This window comes from Acomys russatus, chromosome 1 (genome assembly GCF_903995435.1).
Source record: "Acomys russatus chromosome 1, mAcoRus1.1, whole genome shotgun sequence".
NCBI classification, from domain to species: domain Eukaryota; kingdom Metazoa; phylum Chordata; class Mammalia; order Rodentia; family Muridae; genus Acomys; species Acomys russatus.
This window is the reverse complement of record NC_067137.1, coordinates 24,889,808-24,905,704: the sequence shown is the minus strand read 5'-3', so window position 1 is coordinate 24,905,704 and position 15,897 is coordinate 24,889,808. Positions and strand designations below refer to the sequence as shown.

The 15,897-nt window shown below is 40.1% G+C and overlaps 1 protein-coding gene across 3 annotated transcripts in view; it reads left to right on the top strand.

Moving 5' to 3' along the window:
• Asxl2 (ASXL transcriptional regulator 2) overlaps positions 1 to 15,897 on the top strand; it is an 83,108-nt gene that overhangs the window by 54,238 nt on the left and 12,973 nt on the right. For 2 of the 3 annotated variants that reach the window (XM_051142658.1, XM_051142745.1), the window contains 3 exons: positions 1,897 to 2,017; positions 3,988 to 4,131; positions 12,046 to 12,209. In XM_051142658.1, the coding sequence (XP_050998615.1) occupies positions 1,897 to 2,017; positions 3,988 to 4,131; positions 12,046 to 12,209 (429 nt within the window). The remainder of the gene's footprint in view (positions 1 to 1,896; positions 2,018 to 3,987; positions 4,132 to 12,045; positions 12,210 to 15,897) is intronic. The other variant, XM_051142701.1, reaches the window with a different exon arrangement.

Here is a 15,897-nt window from a genome sequence, read left to right as displayed (position 1 = left end):
AATTTTTTAAAAGATCGATTTATTTACTTATTTAGTATACAGTGTTCTTCCTGTATGTTCACCTGAATGTCAGAAGAGGGCACCAGATCTTATGGTGCTTGTGAGCCACCATGTGGTTGCTGGAAATTGAACTCAGGGCCTTAGGAAGAACACCCAGTGCTCTTAACCGCTGAGCCATCTCTCCAGCCCCACCCTCCCACTAATTTTGATTATTTTTGAGACTGGGCCTTACTATGTGTGCTGGCTCACCTGAAACTTAACAGGGGTCTTCCTGCTGCCTCATCAAAACTACAGCGAAAGATGAGTGTTACCACTCTTTGCCTAGCTCCCATAAACATTTTAAAGTATGTGAGTTTAAAAAAATTTTTTATATTTATTTATTTTATGTATATGAATGCTCTATTTGCATGTACACCTGCATGCCAGACGAGGGCATTAGATCACATTATAGATTGTTGTGAGCCACCATGTAGTTGATGGGAATTGAACTCACGACTTCTGGAAGAGCAGCCAATGCTCTTAATCACTGAGCCATCTCTCCAGCCCCAGTTTTTAAAATATTGAAGTTAAAAGTTTCTGTTAAAAGTTGTTTATAGGACCAGGCATGGTGGTCATGCACACACAGTTGCAAGCTGCCCTAGGGGTGTTGGGAGTTGAACATTGTTCTCTAGAAGGGCAGCGAATGCTCTTAACTGCTGAGCCCTCTCCCCTTTTGTGTGTGCATGAGTGTTTGCATTCGTGCATGTTTGTTTGTCTATGTATGCATACATGCTTCCATGTCTGTGGTCATACAAAGGTAGGTACATGTTCATGTCTCTACATTTTATATCCTGTAAGTGATCCTGCCTGCCTCTTCCTCCCTGAGTACTAGGATTAAAGACACGGGCCAAACCTGGAATAAGTTGGATAATTTAGTCAAAGCCATACATTTCTAAGATTTGGAGAGGGGAATTTTTGTTATTGTCGTTGAACTTTTGATTTTATCTGTATGCATATGTCTGTCTGTCTGTCTGTCTGTGTCTTTGCATACACATGGAGGTCACTCACAGAACAACTTTTGGGAGTCATTTGTCATTTTCTACCTTGTGGGTACTAGGGATCAAACTCTGGTGTCTAGGTTTGAAGGTGTGTGCCTTTACCAACTGAGCCATCTCACAGGCCTTCATTCTTTTAAAATACTAAATCTAAATAATATCAAGTTACCTCTATTAATTAGAAATAAAAATGACCTAAAATATCTGGAAGGAACTAATTGCTGTTATTAGAACCTATATTGCACAGTGTACCTTCTTCGCTCTTTATTGCATTGCTTTAAGGTACTGAGACTCGGCCATTTGGACAGGTCTCATTGCTCTTGCTCATGCTAATTTAACCTCTGAAGCATAAATAATACAAACATTTGCCTTTTTTATACAATCAGTGCAAATTGACCTCAGAACTCTGTTCTCAGAAATGATAAAAGTGTGTGTGCAGTTCTCCAGTTAGGAGATTGTAAATTCCTTGCTGCACTGCTGATTTTTAAGTCCTGGAAAAAAAATTTTTTTTTTATTTTTTGGTTTATTTTTGAGCAGAGCCCTGGCTGTCCTGGATTCGCTTTGTAGACCAGGCTGGCCTGGAACTCACAGAGCACTCCTGAGTACTAGGACTAAAGGCATGCGTCCATGCCTGGTCATCTGAAAAATTCTAATGATACTTCCCTTGCATTGTATATAATGGAATAATCTTGGCCTATACCCAAAATACCTATACTCAAAGGCTTTATGTAAATTTTGTTTTGATTTAAGCTTCTGTTTGCATTGAGTAGATTTCAGAATAATTTGTCACCATCTAAAATGATGGCACTTAGTTACTGAAAACCAGTTTTCTTGTTTCTTACTGTCAGTTTTTTCTTTTTAGGCCCTGAAGCAGCAACAACAGAAGAAGCAGCAGCAGCAATGCAGGCCAAGCATGTCCATCTCTAATCAGCACCTCTCTCTCAAGACAGTCAAAGCCAGTGACTCCACACCTGCCAAACCTGGTAGGCAGTCTGATCATGACCCCTCCCCATTGGAATTTTCTTTTTCTCAACATATTTGTACTTTTGCTAGTGTGAATTTTTATACTGAATTATTTATTTTTAAATTGGTATATTTATTACCATAATATTTCTGCTGTCAGAAAACTGATACTAAATATATCTACCCTAGTAATATTTTGAGACTAAATTGGTTAACCTTATAAATCAGTTGTCAAAGTGAACTCTTTTTCTCTGTGCGTATATGTAGGCAGGTGTGTAGGTCTATATATGCAGATTGAGTTCAGAGGACAGCCTCAAATGTCATTCCCCTGTACCACTTACCTGCTGGGACTTTCCTTTTTTGTATTATTTTGGACAGGGTCTCTCACTGGCCTGGGGCTAGTGGTTTAGGTTGAACTGGCTGATCAGTGAACCTCAGGAATCCTCCTGTCTCCGCTTTCCAGCCCTGGGATTACAAATGCTCAGTACTCTGGCTCTTCATGTGGTTTCTGAGGATCAAACTTAGATCCTTAGCAACAAGCACTTTTTGGATGTAGTCGTCTATGCAGCTCCAAAGTAAGCTCTTTATCAATACTCTCATTTAAAATATGTAAGTGAAGCACGCCTTTAATCCCAGCATTTGGGAAGCAGAGGCAGGTGGATCTCTGTGTTTGAGGCTAGTCTACAGAACGAGTTACACGACAGCCAGGTTTCTGTACAGGCTATGTACTGCTCTTTCAGAGGGCTTGGTTTTGATACCAGTCACCCACATGGCTCACAACTACCTGTAACTCCAGTTCCAGGGCATCTGATTCTATCTTTTGGTATCTTTGGACACTGGGCATACAGGTGGGACAATAATATACACACAGGCAAAACACTCACACATAAAATCAAAATAAATTTAAAATCAAAAATTGAAAAATTATGTAAGCTTTTTAAAAATATGTACTCTTTGGTTCCCATTGGACATGTTTTATGGGCTTTGGGTGTTTATTATTGCTTGAATTTTTTTTTTTTTAAGATTTATTTATTATTATGTATACAGTGGTCTGCATGTATCCCTGCAGGCCAGAAGAGGGGCAACACCTTCTTTTTATAGATGGTTGTAAGCCACTATGTGGTTGCTGGGAATCAAACTCGAGCCTTTGATTTGTTTTTTTAACTTTGTTTTGGCACACGTAGACTTTGTTTTGCATTAGATGTTGTAATTGAACCCATAAGCTGATTCTATGGATTACCATAAAAATCAAAGGTCTGGGGCAGGAGAGATGGCTCAGAGGTTAAGAGGTCTGACTATTCTTCCAGTCAATTCCCAGCAACCATATGGTGACTCACAACCATCTATAATGAGATCTGGTGCCCCCTTCTCGCATGTAGGTGTAAATGGGGGCAGAATATTGTATGTGTAATAATAAATCCTTTTTAAAAAAAATCAGGACCTTAGTGGTTAAGAGTACTGGTGGCTCTTCCAGAGGACCCAGGTTTAATTCCCAACACCCACATGACAGTTCACAACTGTCTATAACTTCAAGATCTGACACTGTCACACAGACATACATGTAAGAAAAACACAAATGTACATGAAATAAAGATAATTTTTTTAAATCAGTGGTCTTAAGTCTTAAAGAACTTTCATTTTTGTTAGAAAAGATTGCAGTTGGAGATAAATAATGTGCAAGAAGATGTAAGGGATTTTAATTTACAAATAATTCAAGAGGTCTACATTTTTTTCATTCATAAGTCCTGTAGTTACCATGGAATACAGTGGTTTGATATTTTTTTTAAACTATTAGACTTATTGGGGTCTGGGGAACAAATGCACATGGAAGTGTGAGGATTACTTGTCTTTTCTCAGATAGAATTCCTTCTCTATGTGGGGCCCAGAGATGAACTCAGGTTGTCTGGGTTGGTAGCAGCTCTCTTGCTAGCCCCTTGATGGGCTTTTATGTATGAACCTGTGTCACCTGTCTTCACATTTTTCCCCCTAGCCCTGTGGGAAGGAAAGCAATCGGATGGACAATCAAGCAGCCCCCAGAACTCAAACTCCAGCTTTTCTTCCTCAGTGAAAGTGGAAAGTTCTCTGCTAGGCTTGGGGAAAAAATCTTTCCAGAGGTCTGACAGACTCCACACAAGTAAGTTAGTTGCAAAGACTAGTTGCAACAGTGTGTCTGTAGTGTGTTTGAAATCATCAGCCACTGGCTTGAGCTTAATGTATAATTTGAATTTTATTTTTAAAAGTCAGATAGGATTTCTTTCTTTCTTTCTTTCTTTTTCTTTTCTTTTTTTTTTTTTTTGTTGTTGTTGTTGTTGTTGTTGTCGTTATTATTTTTGTTTTTTGTTTGTTTCAAAACAGGGTCTTACTATATAGCCTCGGCTATCCTGTAACTCACTCTGTAGACCAGGCTGGCCTTGAACTCAGCCTTCCTAAAGTTGTGTGTCACTATGCCTGGCCAGACTTTTTTTTCTAATTTGATTTTTGTTTTGTTTTGTTTTGTTTTGTTTTTTAAGGGGCTGGAGAGATGGCCCAGCTGTTAAGGGCACTGTCTGCTCTTCATGAGGTCCTGAGTTCCATTCCCAGCAACCACATGGTGGCTCACAGCCATCTATAATGTGATCTGATGCCCTCTTCTGGCATACAGGTGTACATACAGATAGAGCACTCATATACATAAAATAAATAAATAAATGAATCTTTTTAAAAAGTCCTTAATCCCCAGTTTGTCATATTATTTGTTGCATCTTTTTTTTTTTTTTAAAGACAGTGTCTCACCAGTACAGTCTTAAGATATCCTAATACGGGCCTTTAGCCTGTAATCTCTGGGCTTCACTCTCAATTGATGATATTATAGGAAACACCTTTCCCTTTGTCCATTCTATCTTTTTATCTTTCAGCTCTTGTCTTCATATTCTCCTATTCATTCCTCATCAAACTGTTTCACAGATCTGTTATCAGTCATTTTGTGATTTATCTCTCTTAGTACCAATAGGTCCTACATTGTTTTTGTTTCATTTTTATAGATAAAAAGATAGATGGGTGGACTGGAGAGATGGCTCAGCCGATAAAGGCTGGGCTCACAACCAAAAATATAAAAAGATAGAAGGGTTTATAATTAAATATGATAAACTGAAGCCCCTTGGAAGTCCCACTAAAAGGAGAACGTGGACAAAATGATTTAATCAGTATGAGTAAAGAAAACAAGGGTACAGCCTAGTGGGCAGGTGTCAGCAAAAGTTGAAAGATGAAAATTGGATGAAGTTGAAAAGGAACTGTCATTAATAAGCCAGCTATGGCTACAGACCATGAAAAGGGCTCAAGAACTGGAAAAATAGGTGACAGAACAGAAAGGTGAGGCATAGGGTTGACAAAAAGAACCTCATTTAAAAATGGAGAAGCATTTTGATGCCTAATTCTAAGTAGAAGACAGTTTATCATATGGTGAAATTGAATAAAACACCCTCAAATGTAGGCATGTCACATAGAGCTGCAGGCCAGTGATGAGGTACTGTGTAGTTTGATCATTGCTGTAACAGAATACCTGACAGGAGCAACCTGAGGAAGTTGAGTCTTTTATTTCAATTCACAATCCAAGGTAATAAGTAGAAAAAGTACAACAGTAGCACCAGTTTTTGTGTCTGACAATAGGAGTAGGCTGGTCACTTGCTTGTCGTCGAGCAGGGTCAGAGTAATCCACTCTGCCTGCCATGCCGCTTGACAGGGGTATTTCATATTCATATCTTCATAGGCACTGTTCTCAAACTTGGGGAATTAGGTCAAATACAAATACCAAAATGTTATTTTCCTGCTTGGCTTCCAGAATGCTTAGTAGAACATATTTCAACCACCACTATGTCCTTCTTTTCCTCCTCCTGCTGCATTCCTGCAGCTCAGCTGATCAGTATCTAAAGAAATAGGAAAGCTCAGAGATAGTGGTGCAGGAACATTTACAAGTCCCAGATCTTTTGAAACTATTAGATTCTTTTAACTGCACATGGTGGTGTAAACCTATAACCTACCCCCTGGAGACTGAGGTAGAAGTGTTACATGTTGTGTGTACTGTGTTACACACTGAGATCCCCCTTTAAAGTATCTTTTTCTCCCTCCCTCCATCTCTATTTTGACAGTCTTTATCTCTTGGATGCTGTTTATTATCATTTGGTTTGAAAAGATTTTTTTTTTTAAACTAATTTCTCTAAGAAAGTATTGTGCAGTTATTTTGATTTCCATAGATACTGATATAGATATACATTTTTGTTATGACCTTTTAGCTAAAGTATCTTTTGGACAAAGGATATATTATTATATATATTATTATGTATTATTATTATTATCATAAGCTATGATACCTGTACCTGTGTGGTGTAGTGGTAAGCAACAGACTGAAAATTACCCAGTTCTCTGTGCACAGCAGAATGTGCCTGTGAGAAGTTCTGTAGAAGTTTAAAGTCATCCTAGGCAGAGTAATAAGATCTCATTTCAAAAATAAATTAAGTTATAATAGTAACCATTATTTGCTTCATGGAGTTGTATGCAAAGAAAGCAAGTTAATATAAATAAGTGCTCAGAATAGTGCTTGGCACCTAGTAACCCTTAATAAGTTTGTTGGTGATGTTAATTTGGTGATTGTTTCTATTGGTATTAACTTGAAATATACAGACATGGACTTTTAGGCTTAACAGAATTGTAGTCCTACTTGTTCAGTAAATTCTGAGTTTATTGAATCAAGGTTATTAATCTAAAATAATGAACTCTGTCTGGAGTGATGGCTCAGGAGTTAAGTGTCTGTACTGCTTGTTACAGTATTTTGTATCTGTTCAGCCTACAAAGCAAATAACTAACACAGAGAGACTAAAATGTACTTTAAAGCTGCCAGCACTTAGCTGGGCAGAGTCTGAACTGATTCTAATCTACTCGTAAACTAACCAAACTACTCTAAACCTTATAACATAACATATATTCCAAACACTTGCCACTATGACCCCTGGGCCAGTCTGCGTCCATCCTCCTCCATGATAAGTGTCTTGTTGGATATTAATGAATGACAGACAAGCTGTATGGTAGTTAGATTTTGCCTTTGAGGTAGATTGATTCCCAACTTTCTGAGGAGCCGCCATACTAATTTACATAGCAACTGTACAATTTTGCACTTCACCAGGAGTGAAGGAGTATTCCCCTGGCCAGTACAAGCTTTCACGGTTTATAAATCTTAGCCATTCTGACAGGGCTAAAATAGGATCTGAAAGTAGTTTTGATTTGCATTTCCTTGATGGCTAAGGATGTTAAGCATACAAGTGTTTCTCGGCCATTAGAGTTTTCTCTAATGAGAATTCTGTTTAGATCTGTACTCCCAGCACTCGGGAGGCAGAAGCAGGTGGAACTCTGTGAGTTCAAGGCCAGCCTGGTCAACAAAGCAAGTCCAGGACAGCCATGATGACAAGAGAAACCCTGTCTCAAAAAAACAAAAACAAACAACAAAAAAATAGATCTGTACCCCACCATTTTATTTTTTTTTTATTTTTTAGTTTTTTTGTTTTTCGAGACAGGGTCTCTCTGTGTAGCCTTGGCCATCCTGGACTCACTTTGTAGACCAGGCTGGCCTCGAACTCACAGCGATCCGCCTGCCTCTGCCTCCCGAGTGCTAGGATTAAAGGCGTGCGCGACCACGCCCAGCTCTGTACCCCACTTTTTAATTGGTTTATTTGTTTTTGTTTGTTTGTTTTTGTCTTTTGAGACAGGGTTTCTCTGTGTAATAGCCCTGGCTATCCTGGAACTCTCTTTGTAGAGCAGGCTGGCTTCCAACTCACAGAGATCTCCTAAGTACCATGCCCAGCCTTGGATTATTTGGTTTTGAAATCAACTTTCTTGATTATATTTTGGCTAGTAATCCTCTATCAGATATTTAGTTGGCAAAATTTGTTCCTGTTTGGCAGGCTGCTGCTTTATCTGAGTGACAGTGGTCTTTGCCATACAGAAGCTTCTTAGTTTGATGAGGTCCTGTTTATTAATTAATACTCTTTTAATGCCTGCACTATTGGTGTTCTGTTCAGGAAGTCTCTTCCTGTGCTAATTATTACTTCAAGGCTATTCCCCACTTTCTTTTCTATCAGATTCTGTGTACCTGGTTTTAAGTTGAGGTCTTTGATCCATTTGGAGTTGTGGTTTGTGCAGAGTGATAGGTATGGATTTATTTGGATTCTCCTACATGCTGACATCCAGTTTGACAAGCAGTATTTGCTGAAAATACTTTGTTCCAATGTTTATTTCTGGCTTTTTTTTTTTTTTTAATCAAAAATCTGGTGTCTATAAGCATGTAACCTTGTGTATGGATCTTCAGATTGGTTCCATTGATCATCTTGTCTGTTTTTATTTATGCTGATACCATGCTGGTCCTATTATTATAGCCTTGCCATATAGCTTTAGATAAGTTCCAGTGGGACCTCCCACAGTTCTTTTATTATTCAGGATTGTTTAAACAATCCTGGGTTTTTGTGTTTCTGTAAGAAGTTGAGAGTTATTCTTTCAAGATCTGTGAAGCTATTATCTTTGTCTTTTTATGTGTATGGAGTACAGGGGAGATAGTATAGTTTTCAAACTCATGATCCCCCTGCCTCTGCTTCACTAGGATTTTAGGAATGCCCTCGTATTGTAGACCCCATTCCCACAGTGTTCGTAATAGAACCCAGAGCTTTGCACAGGCTCGATAAGTGCTAAGCTACATCCCCATCCCTCATTGTCTCGGATAAATACTCTTCTTCTCCCTTAGGTTTTTAAAACAGGGTTTCCCTCTGTGTAACCCTGGCTCTCCTGGTACTTGCTCTGTAGACCAAGCTAGCCTCAAACTCAAAGAAATTCACTTTCCTCTGCCTCCCAAGTGCTGAGATTAAAGACTTCCGCTGCCCAGCTGATAAATATTCTTATAAATTTGGTTCACACAAAGGTTTCTTTTTCTAATTGGAATATATTATGCTCTTAATCCTTTAGCTGTTTTTATTTTTCTAGTAATTTAAGAGAATGGGAAAGGAGCAACATTTAAAGAAATAAGTTACACGTTTATTAAAACTGTAACTTCTTGGAGTTAGACAGTTGTCTCAGTGGTTAAGAGCACTGACTGTTCTTCCAGAGGACCCAAGTTCAATCCCCAGCCTCCACATGGCAGTTCACAACTGTCTGTAACACCTTCACATAGACGTGCAGACAAAACAACAGTGTACGTAAAAATAAATAAATCTTCAAAAATAACCAACCAACCAACCTGTAACTTCTTTAACTGTTTTTTTCTTCCTTCTGTCTGTTTGTCCCTGTGTGGGGGGGGGGGGGGGGGGGGGGCGGGGGTGAGCATGGAGGGTGTGCACCATGCCTTTTGTCTTTTCCTACCACTCTCTGTTATTCTCTTGCGACAGGATATTTTACCAGGTCTGGAGTTTACAGTGTTTCAGCTAGACTGGCTGACCAGCAGACCTCCGGAAGTTCTTCTGTTTCCCTACCCTCTGCCTCCCCTGGCCCTCCGCCCCCACTCAATCCTTGGGGGTTGCATGGATGTGGGCACGCCTTACTTTTCATGTGGATGCTATAGATCTGAACTTAGCCAGTAATCTCTCTCTTCAGCCCCAAATTTCCAATTTTTATCTCTAGTCAGGAATATGTTGAACTTCCTCTAAACTTTTTTTTATTTTTTTTTTTGTCCTCCTCTAAACTTCTCAAAATAGTTTACCTTCCTCTTGTACTCTGGAGAAATTTCTTGACTATATATTTTAAACTAATTCTTTGGTTGGTTGGTTGGTTGGTTTTTCTTGTTTTTTTCAAGACAGGGTTTCTCTGAGTATCCTTGCCTGTCCTGGACTCAACTTTGTAGACCAGGTTGACCTGGAACTCAGAGAGATCTGCCTGCCTCTGCCTCCTGAGTGCTAGGATTAAAGGCGTGCGCCACCATGCCCGGCTGCTTCTAATTCTCTGCTTAATAATATAATTTGGGGGTTGGAGAGTTGGCTTAGTGGTTAAGAGCATTGGCTGTCCTTCTAGGAGACCTGCGTTCAACTCCTAGCATCCACAATTTGTATGCAGCTGGTTTCTCTGTAGTCCTAGATGTCCTGGAACTCACTCTCTAGACCAGGCTTGCCTAGAAGTCAGATCCACCTGCCCCTCCTGAGTGCTGGCCTTAAAGGCATATACCACCATTGCCCAGCTGTATGCAGCATTTTTAAGTCTGATGTTTTGTTTTTTCCCTGTTTTTAAGTATAATTTATCTTTGTAGAATTTAATAATTCATAAACACCTCCTCCCAAGTGATTTCCCCTAGCAACAATCTCTCCCACTTTCAAGGCCTGTCATTTTAAAATATGCCTCATTGAGCCCAAATAGTACTGCTCATGTATGTGTGTGTATGGGAGCATTCACTGTGGAGAGACTAGCTTTCTCTTAACAGCCTTCAACTATAGGTAGCAAAACAAAGCACCACAGCATTTTAATTAGCACCACTAATATTTGTGTACTAATATATGTATATCTTGTTGCTTCTTTTTAAAAACAAAAACGCAGATCATTCAAGCCTTGAACTCTTGAGACTTTCTGCTTCAACCTCCTTAAATGCTGGGATTTCAAGCTTGTACCACCACATCTGGCTAGGATTTTCTATTTAAAAATTCTTTAGGGTGTGTGTGTGTTGATTGTGTTTGTACGTGTGTAGGCATGTTTGTGTCACAGTGCTTATATGAGGTTCAGAGGAAAGTTTCAAGTGTTGGTCCTTATCTCCTACGTTGTTTAAGGTGGGGTGCCCTCCCCCTTGTTTATTCCTTTGAACATTTTATGTATAAATACAACTTTCCATTGATTTAACACTTCTCCCTCCCAACTTCATGCCAACTTTTTTTGTTGCTGATTTGATTTGTTTTGTTTTTAAAGACAGGGTTTCTCTTCTACTCCTGGCTGTCTGGACTCGCTTTGTAGGCCAGGCTGCCTCGAACTCACAGAGATCTGCCTGAGTCTTCCTCTCAAAGCTGAGGTTACAAATGTGCACCACGACTAACCAGCACCATCATATTTTAATTAGACTTGGTGGGCTATATGCTTTAGAGAGGCGGGGGGGGAGGGCGCATAAAGTTGCAAGGTCTCTGCTATTTGTCACTGCAAACACCAGGTTAGCTGGCCCATGAGCTTTCTGTCTTTACTGCTCATCTTGTTATAGAAGCCTTGCGGTTATAGACATGTGTTACCACATAGAGCTTTAAATAGGTTCTGGAGATTCCAATTCAGATCCTTGTGCTGGCATGTCTAGTACCTCTCCACCATCTCCTTAGCCAGAGTTTCATTCCCTTTTTTTTTTTTTTAAAGATTTTTTTATTTATAGTATATGAGTGCTTTCTGTAGAAGAGGGCATCAGATCTCATGTAGATGGCTGTGAGCCACCGTGGTTGTTGGGAATTGACCTCAGGACTTCGGGAAGAGCAGCCAGTGCTCTTAACCACTGAGCCATCTCTCCAGCCCCAGAGTTTCATTTCAGAAGAAGTTTTTATGTGTATGTGTGCTTATGTGGGTTTATGTGGGCCAGTTGCATGCAGATACCTGTGGAAGTCAGAAGAACGCCTCAGTTTTACTGGAGCTGGAGTTGCAGGCAGTTGTGAGCTTCCACGTGATGCTCGTAATCAAACCTGGATCCTCCACATGAGCAGTTAGTGCTCTTAACCACTGAGCCATCTCTCCAGCTCCAATTATCTACTTTAAAAAAAAAAAGAGCATTCTGTATGTGTGCAGTTTGTCATTTCTCATAAACTTGCTTATGAGGGGAAAAAAGATATCTGTTAGGTATGATGAACAATTTTTACTTTTAGAGATCTATTTTTGTAGATTTTTGTTTATTCTTTGTAAATGATCAGAATTTATTTTCTTTGCTTTAGAAGACATTTCTGAGATCTTTAACTCATTTTTTTTTAGATTGTAGTGTTTAATTTTTAATTTTCTTTCATTTTTTACTTTTAGTACTACAAGCTACAGTTAAAAACAAAACTTTGAAAGGGGACCCAAGTGATAAATTTTTATTTTCTGCATTTTGTAGGACAAATGAAAAGGACTAAATGTGCTGATATTGATGTTGAGACGCCTGACTCCATTCTGGTTAATACTAATCTTCGAGCACTGATCAACAAGCACACCTTTTCAGTTCTTCCTGGAGATTGCCAGCAGCGCCTGCTTTCACTGCTTCCAGAGGCGGATCGACAGGTGCGTCGTGTCCGACATAAACAATTCTCCAGCCGACTGAGGCGCTCATCATTATCTTCATCTCATGTTTCCTAGGCTGTACTTGGCTTTACTATGTCTTACACTCTAGTTTACAGATGTGTATCGCCATCCATGTTGAGTGTATCTGTTGCTAGGGTAAAAGCCAGGGCTTTTTGTTTTCTAGGCAAACACACAAGATTTTAAAAGATTTTATGGCCAGACAGTGATGGCAGGGATCAACCGTGTCTATAGTGCCAGTTCCAAGACATCCAGAGCTACTCAGAGAAACCATGTTTCAAAAAAACGAAAAAGGAGAAAAATATTTTAAAAAGCCAGGCAGTAGTAGTGCAGGCCTTCAATCCCCGTGCTGGGGATGGACAGATGGAAGCAGGAGAATCTCTTGAGTTTGAAGCCAGCCTGGTCTACAGAGCGATTTCCGGGACAGCCAGGGCTATCTGCAGCCAGAGAAAACCTGCACAAATAACAAACAAGTAAAAAATATAAGTATGACACTAATAATAATATTGTGTGACTTTCCTTGGAAAGGTATGAACAGATACACCAGGTAAGGTACCACCAACAGAAGAAACAGTTCCACCAAGTTTAGCTTAGTCAACCAGTGAGTTTATTGGCATTACTTTACAGGATTATGGATTACTCAAGTAGAGCTGGATTGCAAGAAAGTCTCCCCTGGCATTGTTGATGACTCAGAAGCTGCATCTCTAGAGCTCTCCATCCAATGAGCAGTCAGCCTGCCAGGCTGCAGAGTTTATGGCTTCAAATATGGGCTTGGGCCCAGTGACTTTGTAAGTTTCAGGAGCCTCTAGATCAGTGGTCTTCAACCTTCCTCATACTGTGACCCTTAAAATCAGTTCATCACGTTGTGGTGACCATAAAATTACTTTTGTTGCTATTTCATAACTGTAATTTTGCTCCTGTATGGAGATTTGCCAAAGGGGTTGCAACCCACTATTCTGGAGTCTTGTCGCCTTTGCTTCTGAAGCTTTGAAAGTGTCTTAGCAGGCGAATTTTATAAGCCTTATCATAAGGGAGATGGTTGGACTCCCTTACTTGAAGATCAGAAAATAGGGCTGGAGATAGCAAAGGGGTGATAAGATGCTTGTCTAGAGTGCAGGAGCCTGAGCTTCATCTCTAGTGACATGAAGAAAGAGCTAGAAGGGGTAGGGGAGGAAGAAAGTAAAGAACGACCACCAGGGTAGGGGGAATGGAGGGGCAAGAAGGAAGGTGGGGGGAAGATGATTGAATGGTTTTCCTGTTTGAGATACAGGCATCAGTGAATAGAGTTTAGTTCCAGTGTTCAGTTGCCTTGTTCCATTATCCGCAGGATAGTGCCTCAGTGAAAGGTGAAGGGTTATGCCAAAGATAGGAGTTCAGAAAAATATATACAACTAGAAGTACATAGAATATTAGTGATAGAGTTAGGGATGTTGCCTTTTCATTGAAAAATATGTTTAAGGCGCCAAGCATGGTGGTGCACGCCTTTAATCCCAGCACTCAAGAGACAGAGGCAGGTGGATCGCTCTGAGTTCAGGGCTAGCCTGGCCTACAAAGCAAGTCCAGGGCAGCCAAGGCTGCACAGAGAAACCCTGTCTCAAAACAAACAAACAAACAAAATCTTTTTAAAATAAGCATTTGGTTTTTTTCATAATAAAGAATTTAAGACCCAGAATGAAAGAGGGGAGGAACTAGGAAGAATAAATACCAAAAGAAGTTTGGGAACTGCCAAAATAGTGGTCAGAAAGACTGGTTTAGCTTAGCTATAAGGTGAAGGTTGGAAAATGCTTTTGTCAAAGAAAATGACTAGTAAGTTTTACTCGTGTCTCTTTGCGTGTATTCTGTGTGTACTAGTGCCCACAGAAGCCAGATGTCAAGAGACCCCAGAGCTGGAGTTACAAGGATTTGGGGCCTTGATATGGGTGCTAGGAATCAAACTTGGGTCCCCTGGAACTGCTCTTAACTTCTGAGCCATCTCTCTAGCCCTTATTCACCTGAAATGTGTGTATATATTTACTTTCTACCAGGCATGGTGGTAAGGCCTGTAAATCTCGTCTAACTGGAAGAACGAGATGAAAGGATTCCAAGTTTAAGGCCTTTTCCTACTGAATTGCAAGTTCCAAGTAGAAAAGATCCCGTCTCAAGATAAAAAACAAAAAAATTAAGTTAGGTGAGGTAAAACATACCTCCCAGTACTTGGAGATGAAGGTAGGAGGATCAGGACTTTAGGGCCTGAGCTACATGGGACCCTGTCTCAAAACAAACCTACAACACAAGAGGCAAGGGCTTGACTAGATGACTCATTCAATAAACAGTTGCCTTGCAACAGATGCACAGCACCCACTTAAAAGCCAGGGGTGGCCATGCATTTGTAATCCCAATACTGGGCAGGAAGAGACAACCCATTCAAGAGAAACTGAGGAATTTACACTTACTGAGAAACCCCATCTTAAAAATAAAGTAAAAAAATATTGAGGGGGATATAACACCCCTCCCCAACACATACATATACTGTACACATAGGCATGCACAAACACAGCAAACAAAAAAGCTGAATATAGTTAGTTCAGCAGTAGGCAAGTTCACTTCTTTAGCATGCATGAGCTCCTAGTTCAGTCTCCTTCCTTTTTAATCATTATTAAAATCTGGATATGGTGACGCACACCTTTGATCCCAGCACTCAGGAGGTAGAGGCAGACAGATCTCTGTGAGTTCAAGGACAACCTGGTCTACAAAAGCAACTCCAGGACAGCCAGGATTACACAGAGACACCTTACAAAAACAGTGTTAAAGCCCCAGCATGCTGCACACCATTAACGCCAGCACTCAGGAGACAAAGACGTGGGATCTCTGTGAATACAAGACTTGTCTGGTCTACTGAGCAAGTTCTAGGACAGCCAGGGCTGTTGTCTTGAAGCCCACACCTCCCAAGATAATGTGACCGGAAGGCATTTTCTATAGTTTGTAATAACATGCTATATCTCTTAATTCACAGTAAGGGATTCACAAGGTAACCTGTACAAATCATAATAGCTGATTGACTACAAAGTCAAAGTGTTTCTTGTTCTGAATTCTGTTTTCTTTTTTGAGACAGAGTTTCTCTTGGCTGGCCTCGAACTTGCGATATATAGACCAGGTCAGCCTCCAACTCAGAGATCTGCCTGCCTCTGCCTTCTGAGTGTGGGATTAAAAGTATGCACCACCATGCCCGACTTGAAGTTTGTTTTCTGTAAGACTTGCTTTGATGCCAGTTTCTTAGTGCTATAATCAGCGCCCATTAAGACAGTTCAGAGTCCTTTGGATAGTTCAGATAATCTTCCAGGAGTGTGACTAAAGGAAAACTGTTCTTAGTGACTCATTTACTGCCTTATCTCTTCAAAAAAAAAGGTACTTTGGAGACTGTTCATTTGGTTAATTCTTTTTGAGGTGTTTGGTTTTTTTGAGACAGGATTTCTCTGTGTAGCCGTGGCCATCCTGGAACTCACTCTGTAGACCAGGCTGGCCTCAAACTCACAGAGACCCACCTGCCTCCCTGAGTGCTGGGATTAAAGGTGTGAGCCACCACCACCTGGCTTCATCTAGTTAATTCTTTTTGTTGTTGTTGTTGTTGTTTGTTTTTTCTTTTTGTTTTGTTTTGTTTTGCTTTACCAGACACAGTTTCTCTGTGTAGTAT